Here is a 12,724-nt window from a genome sequence, read left to right as displayed (position 1 = left end):
CAAGTCAGCATGGATTTATGCTTGACAAATCTTCTGAAATTTTTTGAGGACGTAACTAGTAGAGTGGACAAGGGAGAACCAGTGGATGTGGTGTATTTGGACGTTCAAAAGGCTTTTGACAAGGTCCCACACAAGAGATTGGTGTGAAAAATCAAAGCACATGGTATTGGGGCTAATGTACTGACGTGGATAGAGAACTGGTTGGCAGACAGGAAGCAAAGAGTCGGGATAAATAAGTCCTTTTCAGAATGGCAGGCAGTGACTAGTGGGGTGCCGCAGGGCTCAGTGCTGGGACCCCAGCTCTTTAGAATATACATCAATGATTTAGATGAAGGAATTGAGTGTAATATCTCCAAGTTTGCAGATGGCACTAAACTGGGTGGCGGTGTGAGCTGTGAGAGGGACGCTAGGAAGCTGCAGGGTGACTTGGACAGGTTAGGTGAGTGGGCAAATGCATGGCAGATGCAGTATAATGTGGATAAATGTGAGGTTATCTACTTTGGGGAAAAAATGCGAAGACAGAATATTATGTGAATGGCAGATTAGGAAAAGGGGAGGTGCAACGAGACCTGGGTGTTATGGTTCATCAGTCATTGAAAGTTGGCATGCAGGTACAGCAGGCGGTGAAGAAGGCAAATGGTATGTTGGCCTTCACAACTAGGGGATTTGAGTATAGGAGCAGGGAGGTCTTACTGCAGTTGCACAGGGCCTTGGTGAGACCTCACCTGGAATATTGTGTTCCGTTTTGGTCTCCTAATCTGAGGAAGGACGTTGTTGCTATTGAGGGAGTGCAGCGAAGGTTCACCAGACTGATTCCTGGAAGGCAGGACTGATATATGAGGAGAGACTGGATCAACTGGGCCTTTATACATTGGAGTTTAGAAGGATGAGAGAGGACCTCATAGAAACATCTAAGATTCTGACGGGACGGGACAGGTTAGATGCGGGTACAATATTCCCCATGTTGGGGAAATCCAGAACCAGGGGACACAGTCTTAGGATAATGGGTAGGCCATTTAGGACTGAGATGAGGAGAAACTTCTTCACTCAGAGAGTTGTTAACCTGTGAAATTACCTGCTGCAGAGAATTGTTGATGCCAGTTCATTGGATTTATTCAAGAGGGAGTTAGATATGGCCGTTGCGGCTAAGGGGATCAAGGGTTATGGAGAGAAAGCAGGAAAGGGATACTGAGGGAATGATCAGCCATGATCTTATTGAATGGCCGAATAGCCTACTCCTGCACCTATTTTCTATATACCTGTAGAAACTCTTACTGTCTGTTTTTATATTTCTTGCTAGTTTATTCTCATACTCTATCTTCTCTCTATTATTTTTTTTAGTTGTCCTTTGCTGGTTTCTAAACATTTTTTAGTTGTAATGTAGGGCAGTATATAAATCAGGAAATTAGAGACGCATGTAACAAGGGTAATACGGTAATCATGGGAGATTTTAATCTACATATAGACTGGGCAAACCAAATTTGCAGTGATAGTGTAGAGGACGAGTTCATGGAATGTATACAAGATAGTTTTCTAGATCAGTATGTAGAGGAACCAACCAGGGAACAGGCTAGTTTAGATCTAGTATTGTGCAATGAGAAAGGGTTAATAAATAACCTTGTTGTAAAGGTACCTTTAGGGAAGAGTGACCATAATGAGATAGCATTTGAGTTTGAAAGCGATTTAGTAAAGTCGGAAAGTAGGGTCTTAAACCTAAACAAAGCAAACTACATCGGTATGAGGGGCGAGTTGGCTGAGGTAGATTGGGAAACTACTTTAAAAGGTATGATAGTGGACAAGAAATGGCTAGCATTTAAAGAATACATTATTTACAACAAATATACATTCCTTTAAGGCACAAAAATCACACAGGAAAAGTGATCCCAAAAAGGCCCTTTTATTCCTACTCTCTGTTGGTCCATGGCAATATATTACCCCCAATCTCATGACTCCTAATTTTGTGTAATAACCTCGTGTGGCACAGGTAGAATGCAGATCGTCAGATCCAGGGAATTTGTCCCCACATAGTTCCATTAATTTCTCCAGTGCTATGTCTTTACTTATACTGATTTCTTTAAGTTCCTCATTTTCTATAGACCCTTGGTTCCCCATTTTTTTCGGAATGTTTTTTGTGTCTTCTACCGTGAAGACAGATACAAAGTATTTGTTTAATGTTCCTGCCATTTCCTCATCGGCCATTATAATTTCTCCTGTCTCTGCCTTTAATGGGCGCACATTTACTTTCACTAATCTCTTCCTATTTACATTTATAGAAACATTTACAATCTGTTTTTATGTCTTTTGCTAATTTACTCATATTCTTTTTTCTCTTTCCATATCAATTTCTTGGTCTTCCATTGCTGAATTGTAAAATCCTCCCAATCCTCAGGCTTACTACTCTTTTTGGCAACGTTATAAGCCTGTTCTTTTGATCTAATACTATCTTTAACTTCTCTTGTTAGCCACGGTTGGGGTTAAATGGGACGTTTTCAGGTTGGCAGGCTGTAACTAGCAGGGTACCGCAAGGATCATTGCTTGGGCCTCAGCTATTTACAATCTACATTGATGACTTCGATGTAGGGACCGAGTGTAAAGTATTCAAGTTTGCTGATGATATAAGGTTAGGTGGGAAAGTAAACTGTGAGGAGACATAAAGACGCTGCAGAAAGATATAGACAGGTTGACTGATTGGACAAGAACATGGCAAATGGAATACAATGTAGGGAAGTGTGAAGTTATCCACTTTGGTAGGAGAAACAAAAACGCAGAATATTTTTTGAGTGGCGAGAGACTGGGAAATTTTTGCATTCAGAGGGGCCTGGGTGTCCTTGTACATGAATCACAGAAAGTTAACATGCAGGTACAGCAAGCAATTTGGAAAGCAAATGGTATGTTAGCTTTTGTTACAAAATAATTAAGGTATAAGAGTAAAGAAGTCTTACTACAATTACACAGAGCATTGGTGAGGCCAGACCTGGAGTACTGTGTACAGTTCTGGTCTCCTTCTCAAAGGAAATACATACTTGCCTTAGAGGGAGTGCAACGAAGGTTGACCAGGAAGGAAAGATTGAGTAGACTAGGCCTATAGTTTAGAAGAATTTAGGGTGATTTCATTGAAATATATAAAAGTCTTAAGGCGCCTTGACAGTGTTAATGCTGAGAAGATGTTTTTCCTGGCTGAGGAATCTAGAACACGGGGTCACAGGATCAAAATAAAGGGTTGGCCATTTAGGACGGAGAGGAAGAGAAATGTTTGCACTCAAAGGGTTGTGAATCTTTGGAATTCTCCACCCCAGAGAGCTGTGGATGCTTAGTCATTGAGTACATTTGAGACAGAGGTAGATACATTTTTGGGAACGAAAGGAATTATGGGATATGGAGATAGTGTGGGAAGGTGGAGTTGAGGTAGATGATCAGCCATGATCTTGCAGAATGGCGGAGCAGGCTCGAAATGCCAAATGGCATACTCCAGCTTCTAGTTCTTATATTCTTATTGCAGTTGTATGCCTGACTTTTTATGATCCACATGAATTGCTGTTCTCTTCTCGTCTTGGTTTCAATGCCAAGTTTCAGGAAGCCCAGGAAACCTATGCACGCAGCATTAAATTTAAATGTTAGTTGAAATATCGCTGCAATTCTGTGACTTATATATTCACATTAATAACCCACCTCTCCGGAGGGGGTTACGTGCACGCAGCTGAATGTGCTATAGTTAAACCTGGAAGTTGGCGCGTTGGAGCCGGTTTCTAAGTGCGATCGCATTTTCCCCAACTTCAATCCCCCAACCGCCCCTGAACCCATCTGCTCCTTCATGTTAAAATTCCCCCCTGAACAAGGAAGTGTCAGTAAGAATATTAAGTAAATGTCAAATCAGTACAGAAAGCAAAATAAAAAGGAGGGAAAGAAAAAGTAAAACCAAAACATTTTATTAAAATTTTTCTTAGTTTTTTACAATCTCCAACAATAATTAAAATCTGAAGGAATGAGATGCCACTCTTCTATAAGTTAATTTTCAGTGCCAGAAAGGTTGTTTGGCAGTCATTAAGACCCATCATAGTGTTAAAAATGTACTTACACTGAAATGGACAAGCTCTAACTTTTTCTGGTGAGTTTAGTGGGTATATATCATGTCCTTCTTAGGCAGTCCCCCCGGAGTCGACTATACATATATCCAACTATATTTATCATGTAAGTACAGGGGTGGTGTCAAAGAACTGGAGGATTGCAAATGTTAAACCCTTGTTCAAAAAAGGGGAGAAAGATAAACCTGGCAATTACAGGTCAGTAAGTTTATCAGTGGTGGGGAAGCTTTTGGAAGCAATAATCTGGGAGAAAATTAACAGCCACTTGGACAAGCATGGACAAATAAAGGAGAGCTAGCAGAGATTTGTTAAGGGCAAATCGTCTTTAACTAACTTGATTAAGTTTTTTGATGAGGTACCAGAGGGGGTGGATGAGGGCAGTGCACTTGATATTGTGTATATGGACTTTCAAAAGGTATTTGATAAAGTACCAGAAACTAGGCTTGTTAGCAAAATTGAAGCTCATGGGATAAAAGGGGCAGTAGCAGCATAGATACAATGTGGGGAATGGCTGTTTTTCAGACTGGAGGGAGGTATACAGGTCCAGTACTAGGACCACTGCTGTTTATGATATATATTAATGACTTGGACTTGGGAGTACAGGACACAATTTTGAAATTTGCCACTGACACGAATCTTGGAAGTGTAGAAAACAGTGAGGAAGATAGTAATAGACTTCATGAGGACATGGACAGGCTGGTGAAATGGGCAGACGTGTAGCAGATGAAAAGAGAAGTGTGAGATGATACATTTTGGTAGGAAGATTGAGGAGAGACCATACACACTAAACGGTACAATTTTACACGGATGCAAGAAGAGAGAAACTTGGGGGTGCTTTTGTACAAATCTTTGAAGTTGGTAGGAAAGGTTAGCAAAGCAGTTAATAAAGCATGATAGAGGGCTTTATAAATAGAGGCATAGAGTACAAAAGCCAGGAATCGGGGGAAAATTATCTACAGGTTGGAGTCATACTTAGCACAAAGGAAGATGGTTGTAGTTGATGGAGGACAATCATCTCAGCCTCAGGACATTGCTGCAGAAATTCCTCAGGACAGTGTTCTAGGCCCAACCATCTTCAGCTGCTTCATCAATGACCTTCCCTCCATCATAAGGTCAGAAGCGGGGATGTTCACTGATGATTGCACAGTGTTCAGTTCCATTCACAACTCCTCAGATGAGGAAGCAGTCCATGCCTGCATGCAGCAGGACCTGGGTGACTTCAGGCTTAGGCTGGTAAGCGGCTAGTAACATTTGTGCTACACATGTGCCAGGCATAACCATCTCCAACAAGCGAGGGTCTCACCAGCTCCCCATAACATTCAATGCCATTACCATCACCAAATTCCCCACCAACATCCACATCCTGGGGGGGGTCATCATTGACCAGAAACTTAACTGGACCAGCCACATAAATACTATGACTACAAGAGCAAGTCAGAGGCTGGGTATTCTGCGGCAAGTGTCTTACCTCCTGACTCCCCAAAGCCTTTCCATCATCCACGAGGCACAGGTCAGGAGTGTGATAGAATACTCTCCACTTGCCTGGATGAGTGCAGCTCCAACAACACTTAAGAAGCTTGATACCATCCAGGACAAAGCAGCCTGCTTGATTGACATCCCATCCACCACCTTAAACATTCACCCCCTCCACCGTGGTTGCAATGTGTACCATCTCGAAGATGCACTGTGCCAACTCACTAAGGCTTCTTCAACAACTCCTCCCAAACCTGCGACCTCTACCACCTAGAAGGACAAGGGCAGCAGGCGCATAGGAACACCAGCACCTGCAAGTTCCCCTTAAAGTCACACACCACCCTGACTTGGAAATATATTGCCGTTCCTTCATAATTGCTCGGTCAAAATCCTGGAACCCCTACCTAACAGCACAGAGGGAGTACCTTCACCACACGGACTGCAGTGGTTGAAGAAGGTGGCTCACCATCGCCTTCTCAATGGCAATTAGGGATGGTCAATAAATGCTGGCCTTGCCAGCGACGCCCACATCCCATGAATGATTTTTTTTTTAAACCCAGAGTGTGATTATAATATGGAACTCGCTACTGCAAGGAGTAGTTGAGGCAACTAGCATAGATTAAGTTAAGGGGAAGCGAGATAAACACGTGAGGGAGAAAGGAATAGGTAGTTATGTTGATGGCGGTGGCTTGTGTGGACCACATACACCAGCATGGACCTGTTGGGCAAAGTGACCTGTTTCTGTGCTGTAATTACTACGTAATTGATAGTGGAAGCTTTTTTTTTTAAAACCTGTCTGGATATTTAAATAAATCAACATGGCTATCAGAACAACAACAACTTTTATTTATATAGCACCTTTAACGTAGTAAAATGTCCCAAAGCGATTCACAGCAGTGTTACAAGATAAAACAGATATATTTGACAAAACAGATAAATTTGACACTGAGCCACAAAAGAGGAAATTAAGTCAGATGACCAAAAGCTTGGTTAAAGAGGTAGGTTTTAAGGAACGTCTTAAAGGAGGAAAGAGAGGTTGAGAGATTTAGGGAGGGAGTTCCAGAGCTGAAAGCTGAAGGCATGGCCACCGATGGTTGAGCAGTTATAATGAGGAATGTTCAAGAGGGCAGAATTTGAGGAGCGCAGACATCTGACGCTGAAAAAGATGAGAGATAGAGAGGGGAAAGGCCATGGAGAACAGATTTAAGCCAATAATTAAAGTGATGATGGATGATTTTTTTTATGTCACATGCACCTGGGTGATGTGCACATTCAAGGAGTAATTTTTACCTTCACAGTTTGGGTGATAAACTGGTGGAGCGGATCACCCATCCATTTTTGAACCCACCCAATTTTCATTTCCATTTACCGTCCAAACAATGAAAATTACTCCCTTAATGTGTGATGCTCAAATTTATGGTTTCAAGCCTCTAGATGCAAGACTTTTAATTATATACATATTTTGCACAAGGGACAAACACAAACCTGTAAGAGGAAATGACTTCTCGATCTAGAATAGTATTAGTTGTAAGAATCCCTCGAATTGAATCAATAATGAAAGCTTCATTCTGGTTTCCAGATATTATGGAATATTCAATTTGCCCATTAAGCCCATGGTCAGCATCAGAGGCAAAAACCTATTAAATGTACATAATCATTTAGGATTTATTCAAGTGCTTGATTAGCCTATTGATATCAGCTTCACATTGACTACTTTTAATCAATTGTCAAAAATTGCACCCAAAAACTTTCCCATTCCGCATTTGTTAATGTACACATATTCATTATAACAAGTTTTGCATTTCCAGTTCCAATGTGTATTGTACAAAAGCACACTACTTATGGATGAGGAAGCCATTTGGTCCATCGTAATTCATCCAACCAGAATGATATTACATTCTTCCCATTGCTGCACCTAATTGTTTTTTTGTTTTAAAAGTGATTCCGGGGTTTTCGCCTCCATTACTTTTTCTGCCAGTTCATTCCCTGTGTTAATCACACTTTGCATGAACTTTTTGATATCAGTCCTAAAATTACCTTTCACTAATTTCAATCTGCATCCTTGCAGTTTAATTGAAAGTAATATTCTGGATAGGCCACCTGCTATACACATCTGCCAATTGAAAATTGGGAGAGGTGTATAATGGCCGGCTAATCCAATATCGTTCGTTTTACACAATCGCCGAAAGTTAAAATGACCAGTATTACCAGTATGAAGTTGGAAAAATACTCCTCGGCTGCCATCATTAATATGGTTCATTTATCTTCCATATTTTACTGTCTCTGAATTGTATTTTCTTATTTCATCGCCATCGACTCAAGAATCTAGGGATCTGACTTTCCGCAGGGTTTCTTCCAGTCTCCTGCTGTATCTTTGGTGAGAGATTGGTGGAACCTTCAGAGAACTGGTGTAAATGGCCATTTTCTATGGGTTTTTTTCCAAGAAAAGGGCGAGTGGGGGGTTGGATTCCACTGATCTCCCACCAAAATTTACAGTAGGAGATCGGGACAACCTCTGTGAAGATTCAGGGCCCAGATCTCTGCAGTAGTGTCATTTGAGTATATGTATGTTATTGTGGACTCAAGCAACTTTGCATTCTCATGCAAATTTTCTAGTCTTTTCACTTCTATTTCTAATTCAGCCATTCTCATTTCAACTGCTTACATTTGGGTCAATCTCTGTAGCCTCTAATCCAAGACTCCTTTGCAAACATCTGAACACGATTGAAAGATTGGTCAAATTGGCCTGCTATTTAGTCTTTTAATTGTCTATATTATCATAAATTTGCAAAGAATAGCGCATCCCTTCCACTATTCCATAAACTCTCACTGGTCATATATGATCATGAAACAAGCCTTACCTGTGTGACATATGTATTATGAGTTTGTCCCTCCCATATTGATGTTCTATAATAATTTTGTTCAAAACGTGGTTGGTTATCATTTACATCTTCAATTATAATCGTTAACCTGCTGTGTGCTGTCTGATGGCTATTTTCTGCCAACAATACCAAATGCAACTTAGTTCTGACTTCATAATCCAGAAATTTAGAATCTTTTACCACAATCTCACCTGAAAGGAGAAATAAAGGTTCATAACACATTCAGGTATATGTACAAAAAAAGCATTTAGTTGTGATCAACTACTAGAGAAAGGTCTTCCCCTATGCTGTTCCAACAAAGTTCAATACAAGTTTCAGGAAAATCACTGCATCCTTCTGATGAGCACTCTGAAGCACTGTGATCTGAACAATGACTTTAGTAACTTTGACCTTAACTATATCCTCTATTTCCTTTGCAGCTGGTGGCGATTGTGATGTGAGGTGGGTCTGGCGGTGTACAGGCAAAGGAGAGGCAGGTTAACAATTGGAGTGGAGGTCTTGGGGTATAAATTGTTCATGGCCTGCATCCCAACTGGGAGGCCAGAGGCTCATTCAAAATTCTGCCTCAGGCCTCACTTACATAATCTGCCAGAAGCAGCTCGCCCATTTCAAAAGGGTCAATTTCAGATCACTTGCATCATTAGCTGGAGCCCTTACTCAAGTCCCAGATTAGGAGGGGAAGGAAAGACATCAGAAAGAGGGCAGATCACAGGCTGTCAGCAGCCCCACGGAATGCTCTGGAGCCAGAAGGAGAACCTGTTCCAGAAAATGTACTTCGTTTTTTGCTGGCGGCCGCTGCTTAGCCATAGCGACGGCTGAAGATTCCTCAGCAGAGCAGACCCAGCGTTGCTCTGTTCAGTGCCGGCCAATTTAGGAGAGATATTCAAAAACAGGTATTATGCTCTCATTTACATATGTAAGAAGCCTAATGCTTGTTTTAGGCCAAACCAATATGGCATTGGAAGTGTTTCCGATACTGTTCGGGCACATGAATTTAGCCCCTTAAATTGGACCTTTGTGCCCCCATTTTTCGCTAGGTTCACAACATGGTCCAATTTCCCCCCTGTTCTGTCCTATGTCCTTGGATGCTCTGATAATGGCTCCACGAGGCAATGTGTTGTACTTGAACTGGAGTGACCGTAGTCCTTTATTGATAACTCCAGAGTGAGGATCACACATTTATACTAGGCCAGGCACACCTGTACAGGTAACCTACAAATCTCCCACTGCTGTGCCCTCTGGTGGCACATCTTGTGATAATACAAACAGTAGCCATGTCTAGATACATGACATCACTCTCCCCCAAGCCTTTAGTGCAAATCGCCTCTGCACTGACTATGCTCTGGGCTTAGCTCTATCTGGTTGACCCTTGGCGGGTCGTTTCAATCTTGGGTGAGTGGTTGGTGTTTCGTTGGCAATAGAGTGCAGATTGTTGCTGTTTGTGTGTGTCCCTGACCACTCCATCCCCCCGCGCCCCCATCCCCCCTCCCGCCCCCCCACATATAGGTTATGCCGGAGGCTCATTGCATTCATATACATTCAAGTTCAGAAAAACAAGTTTGCATTACATTTGTGGTTCAGTTGAGAGACAAGTACGTTAGGCTGGTGAGATACATTATCGATACGTACTGGGGATCGGTAACCGGTGCGTAAGGACAAGTTAGTTCCAGAACTGCTGGATGCTGTCCAGGCAGTCTGGTGGCAGCGCGGTGCCCAGTGCTGGCATTGGGAACCCGGTTGGCTCAAGTTGCCTGCTCTTTGGGCTGTTGCCGTTGCTCCTAGCGTCCGGCAAGTTCACAGATGCCTGTGACCTCCCTGTCCTTTCTTTGCGCCCTGGGTCGCTGCTGCTCCCTGAGGAGCTGTCGTCTAGCAGTGGACATGGAACTGCTGACTCGCTAGCCAGAGCGTTGTTTGGTTTGCGACCCTGGCTAGTCCTGGTCCCCTTTGGGAGGACTGTTGCGGATGACCCTTCACTCCCGGGTATGGCCTTAGTGGCGATGGGGTCTGGGGGCTGCGCCTTAGCACAGTTTGCTCTTTCAGGCTCGTGGCAGTTGGTGCCATCGCGTGCTTGAGAGGTGGAGCCGATCAGGGGCAGAGTATCGATACCGGTGCCGTTGCCCTCCTGAGATCGCTTGCTCTGCAGCTCTTGTGTATTGGCTGCTTGTGGCCACACTCCATGATGCATAACTCTGGCTACAGCGTTGGGTAGCTCGCTGGGCCTGTGTGTTGCCAATGGATGTTTGCCCGCTGCACTGGCTGTGTGCAGCTGAAATTCTACAACTCACAACGTTTCATTACCTATTGTGCATACCCTGTAGCTCCAATCGCGATCCGTGACTTTTCCTTGCTTGTTGCATGTACACAATTCTGATCAATTACACATTTTACATGATAGCAATCGCGCGACTTTTCCTTGCTTATTGCAGGTACAAAACTCTGATCATCACTTACACATTTTGGGCCCAAGTTTCCACACGATAAAAAACGGGCGCCCCTCCGAGCTGGGCGCCCGTTTTTCGCGCCGAAAAGGGCACCGGAAAAAAAACGCGCGATTCTGGAGCGCCCTGCAGCTCCATGTCTGCTTGGCGCGGCGCCCAGGGAGGCGGAGCCTACACTTGCGCCGATTTTGTAAGTGGGAGGGGACGGGTACCATTTAAATTAGTTTTTTTTCCTGCCGGCAACCCTGCGCGTGCGCGTTGGAGAGTTCGCGCACACGCAGTGTGAAGGAAACATTGGCACTCGGCCATTTTTGTAATTCTTTGTAGCTGTTTAATTTTTGAACATTTTTTAATAAAAGCACATTGCCATCAGCACATCAGCACTGAGGCTTCTTGCAGCAGTGAGAAGGCTGCAGGAAGCCTCAGAAAGTTGAGGCAGCCGTTTCCCTCCTCTTCCCCCCCCCCCACCACGGGAATGAACGGCTTCCTCCTCCCCCCCCCGCGGGAACGAACAGCTTCCTCCTCCCCCCCCCCCCCCGCGGGAACGAATGGCTGCTCCCCCCCCCCCCCCGCGGGAACGAACGGCTGCTTCTCTCCCCCCCCCCCCGCGGCAACGAACGGCTGCTTCTCTCCTCCCCCCCCCGCGGCAACGAACGGCTGCTTCTCTCCTCCGCCCCCCCGCGGCAACGAACGGCTTCCTCCTCCGCCCCCCCGTGGGAACGAATGGCTGCTTTCCCCCCACCCCCCCGCGGGAACGAACGGCTTCCTCCCCCCCCCCCCCCGCGGCAACGAACGGCTTCCCCCTCCCCCCCCCCCCGCGGGAACGAACGGCTTCCTCCTCCGCCCCCCCGTGGGAACGAACAGCTTCCTCCTCCACCCCCCCCCCGCGGGAACGAACAGCTTCCTCCTCCCCCCCCCCCGCGGGAACGAACGGCTTCCTCCTCCCCCCCCCCCCCGCGGGAACGAACGGCTTCCCCCTCCCCCCCCCCCCGCGGCAACGAACGGCTTCCCCCTCCCCCCCCCCCGCGGGAACGAACGGCTTCCTCCTCCCCCCCCCCCCCGCGGGAACGAACAGCTTCCTCCTCCCCCCCCCCCCGCGGGAACGAACAGCTTCCTCCTCCCCCCCCCCCCCCGCGGCAACGAACGGCTTCCTCCTCCCCCCCCCCCCCGCGGGAACGAACAGCTTCCTCCTCCCCCCCCCCCCCCGCGGGAACGAACGGCTTCCTCCTCCCCCCCCCCCCCCGCGGGAACGAACAGCTTCCCCCTCCCCCCCCCCCCGCGGGAACGAACGGCTTCCTCCCCCCCCCCCCCCGCGGCAACGAACGGCTTCCCCCTCCCCCCCCCCCGCGGGAACGAACAGCTTCCTCCTCCCCCCCCCCCGCGGGAACGAACGGCTTCCTCCTCCCCCCCCCCCCCGCGGGAACGAACGGCTTCCCCCTCCCCCCCCCCCCGCGGCAACGAACGGCTTCCCCCTCCCCCCCCCCGCGGGAACGAACGGCTTCCTCCTCCCCCCCCCCCCCCCGCGGGAACGAACAGCTTCCTCCTCCCCCCCCCCCCGCGGGAACGAACAGCTTCCTCCTCCCCCACCCCCCCGCGGCAACGAACGGCTTCCTCCTCCCCCCCCCCCCCCGCGGGAACGAACAGCTTCCTCCCCCCCCCCCCCCGCGGGAACAACATATTTCAGCTTCCTCCTCCCCCCCCCCCCGCGGGAACGAACGGCTTCCTCCTCCCCCCCCCCCCCCCGCGGGAACGAACGGCTTCCTCCTCCCCCCCCCCCCCCCGCGGGAACGAACAGCTTCCTCCTCCCCCCCCCCCCGCGGGAACGAACAGCTTCCTCCTCCACCCCCCC

General features: G+C 46.8%; 1 protein-coding gene across 1 annotated transcript in view; it reads right to left on the bottom strand.

Annotated features, from left to right (window-relative positions):
- The window catches only part of dchs2 (dachsous cadherin-related 2), a 177,558-nt gene that overhangs the window by 28,540 nt on the left and 136,294 nt on the right, over positions 1-12,724 (bottom strand). Inside the window, exons 15-16 of the mRNA XM_070862278.1 lie at positions 8,417-8,628; positions 7,041-7,192 (exon numbers count right to left, since the gene is read on the bottom strand). Of these exons, the coding sequence (XP_070718379.1) occupies positions 7,041-7,192; positions 8,417-8,628 (364 nt within the window). The remainder of the gene's footprint in view (positions 1-7,040; positions 7,193-8,416; positions 8,629-12,724) is intronic.

The sequence above is a fragment of the Pristiophorus japonicus genome, chromosome 2 (genome assembly GCF_044704955.1).
Source record: "Pristiophorus japonicus isolate sPriJap1 chromosome 2, sPriJap1.hap1, whole genome shotgun sequence".
In the NCBI taxonomy this organism is placed as follows: Eukaryota; Metazoa; Chordata; class Chondrichthyes; family Pristiophoridae; genus Pristiophorus; species Pristiophorus japonicus.
Note: the sequence above shows the minus strand (reverse complement) of the source record. Positions and strands in the feature narration are given on the sequence as shown.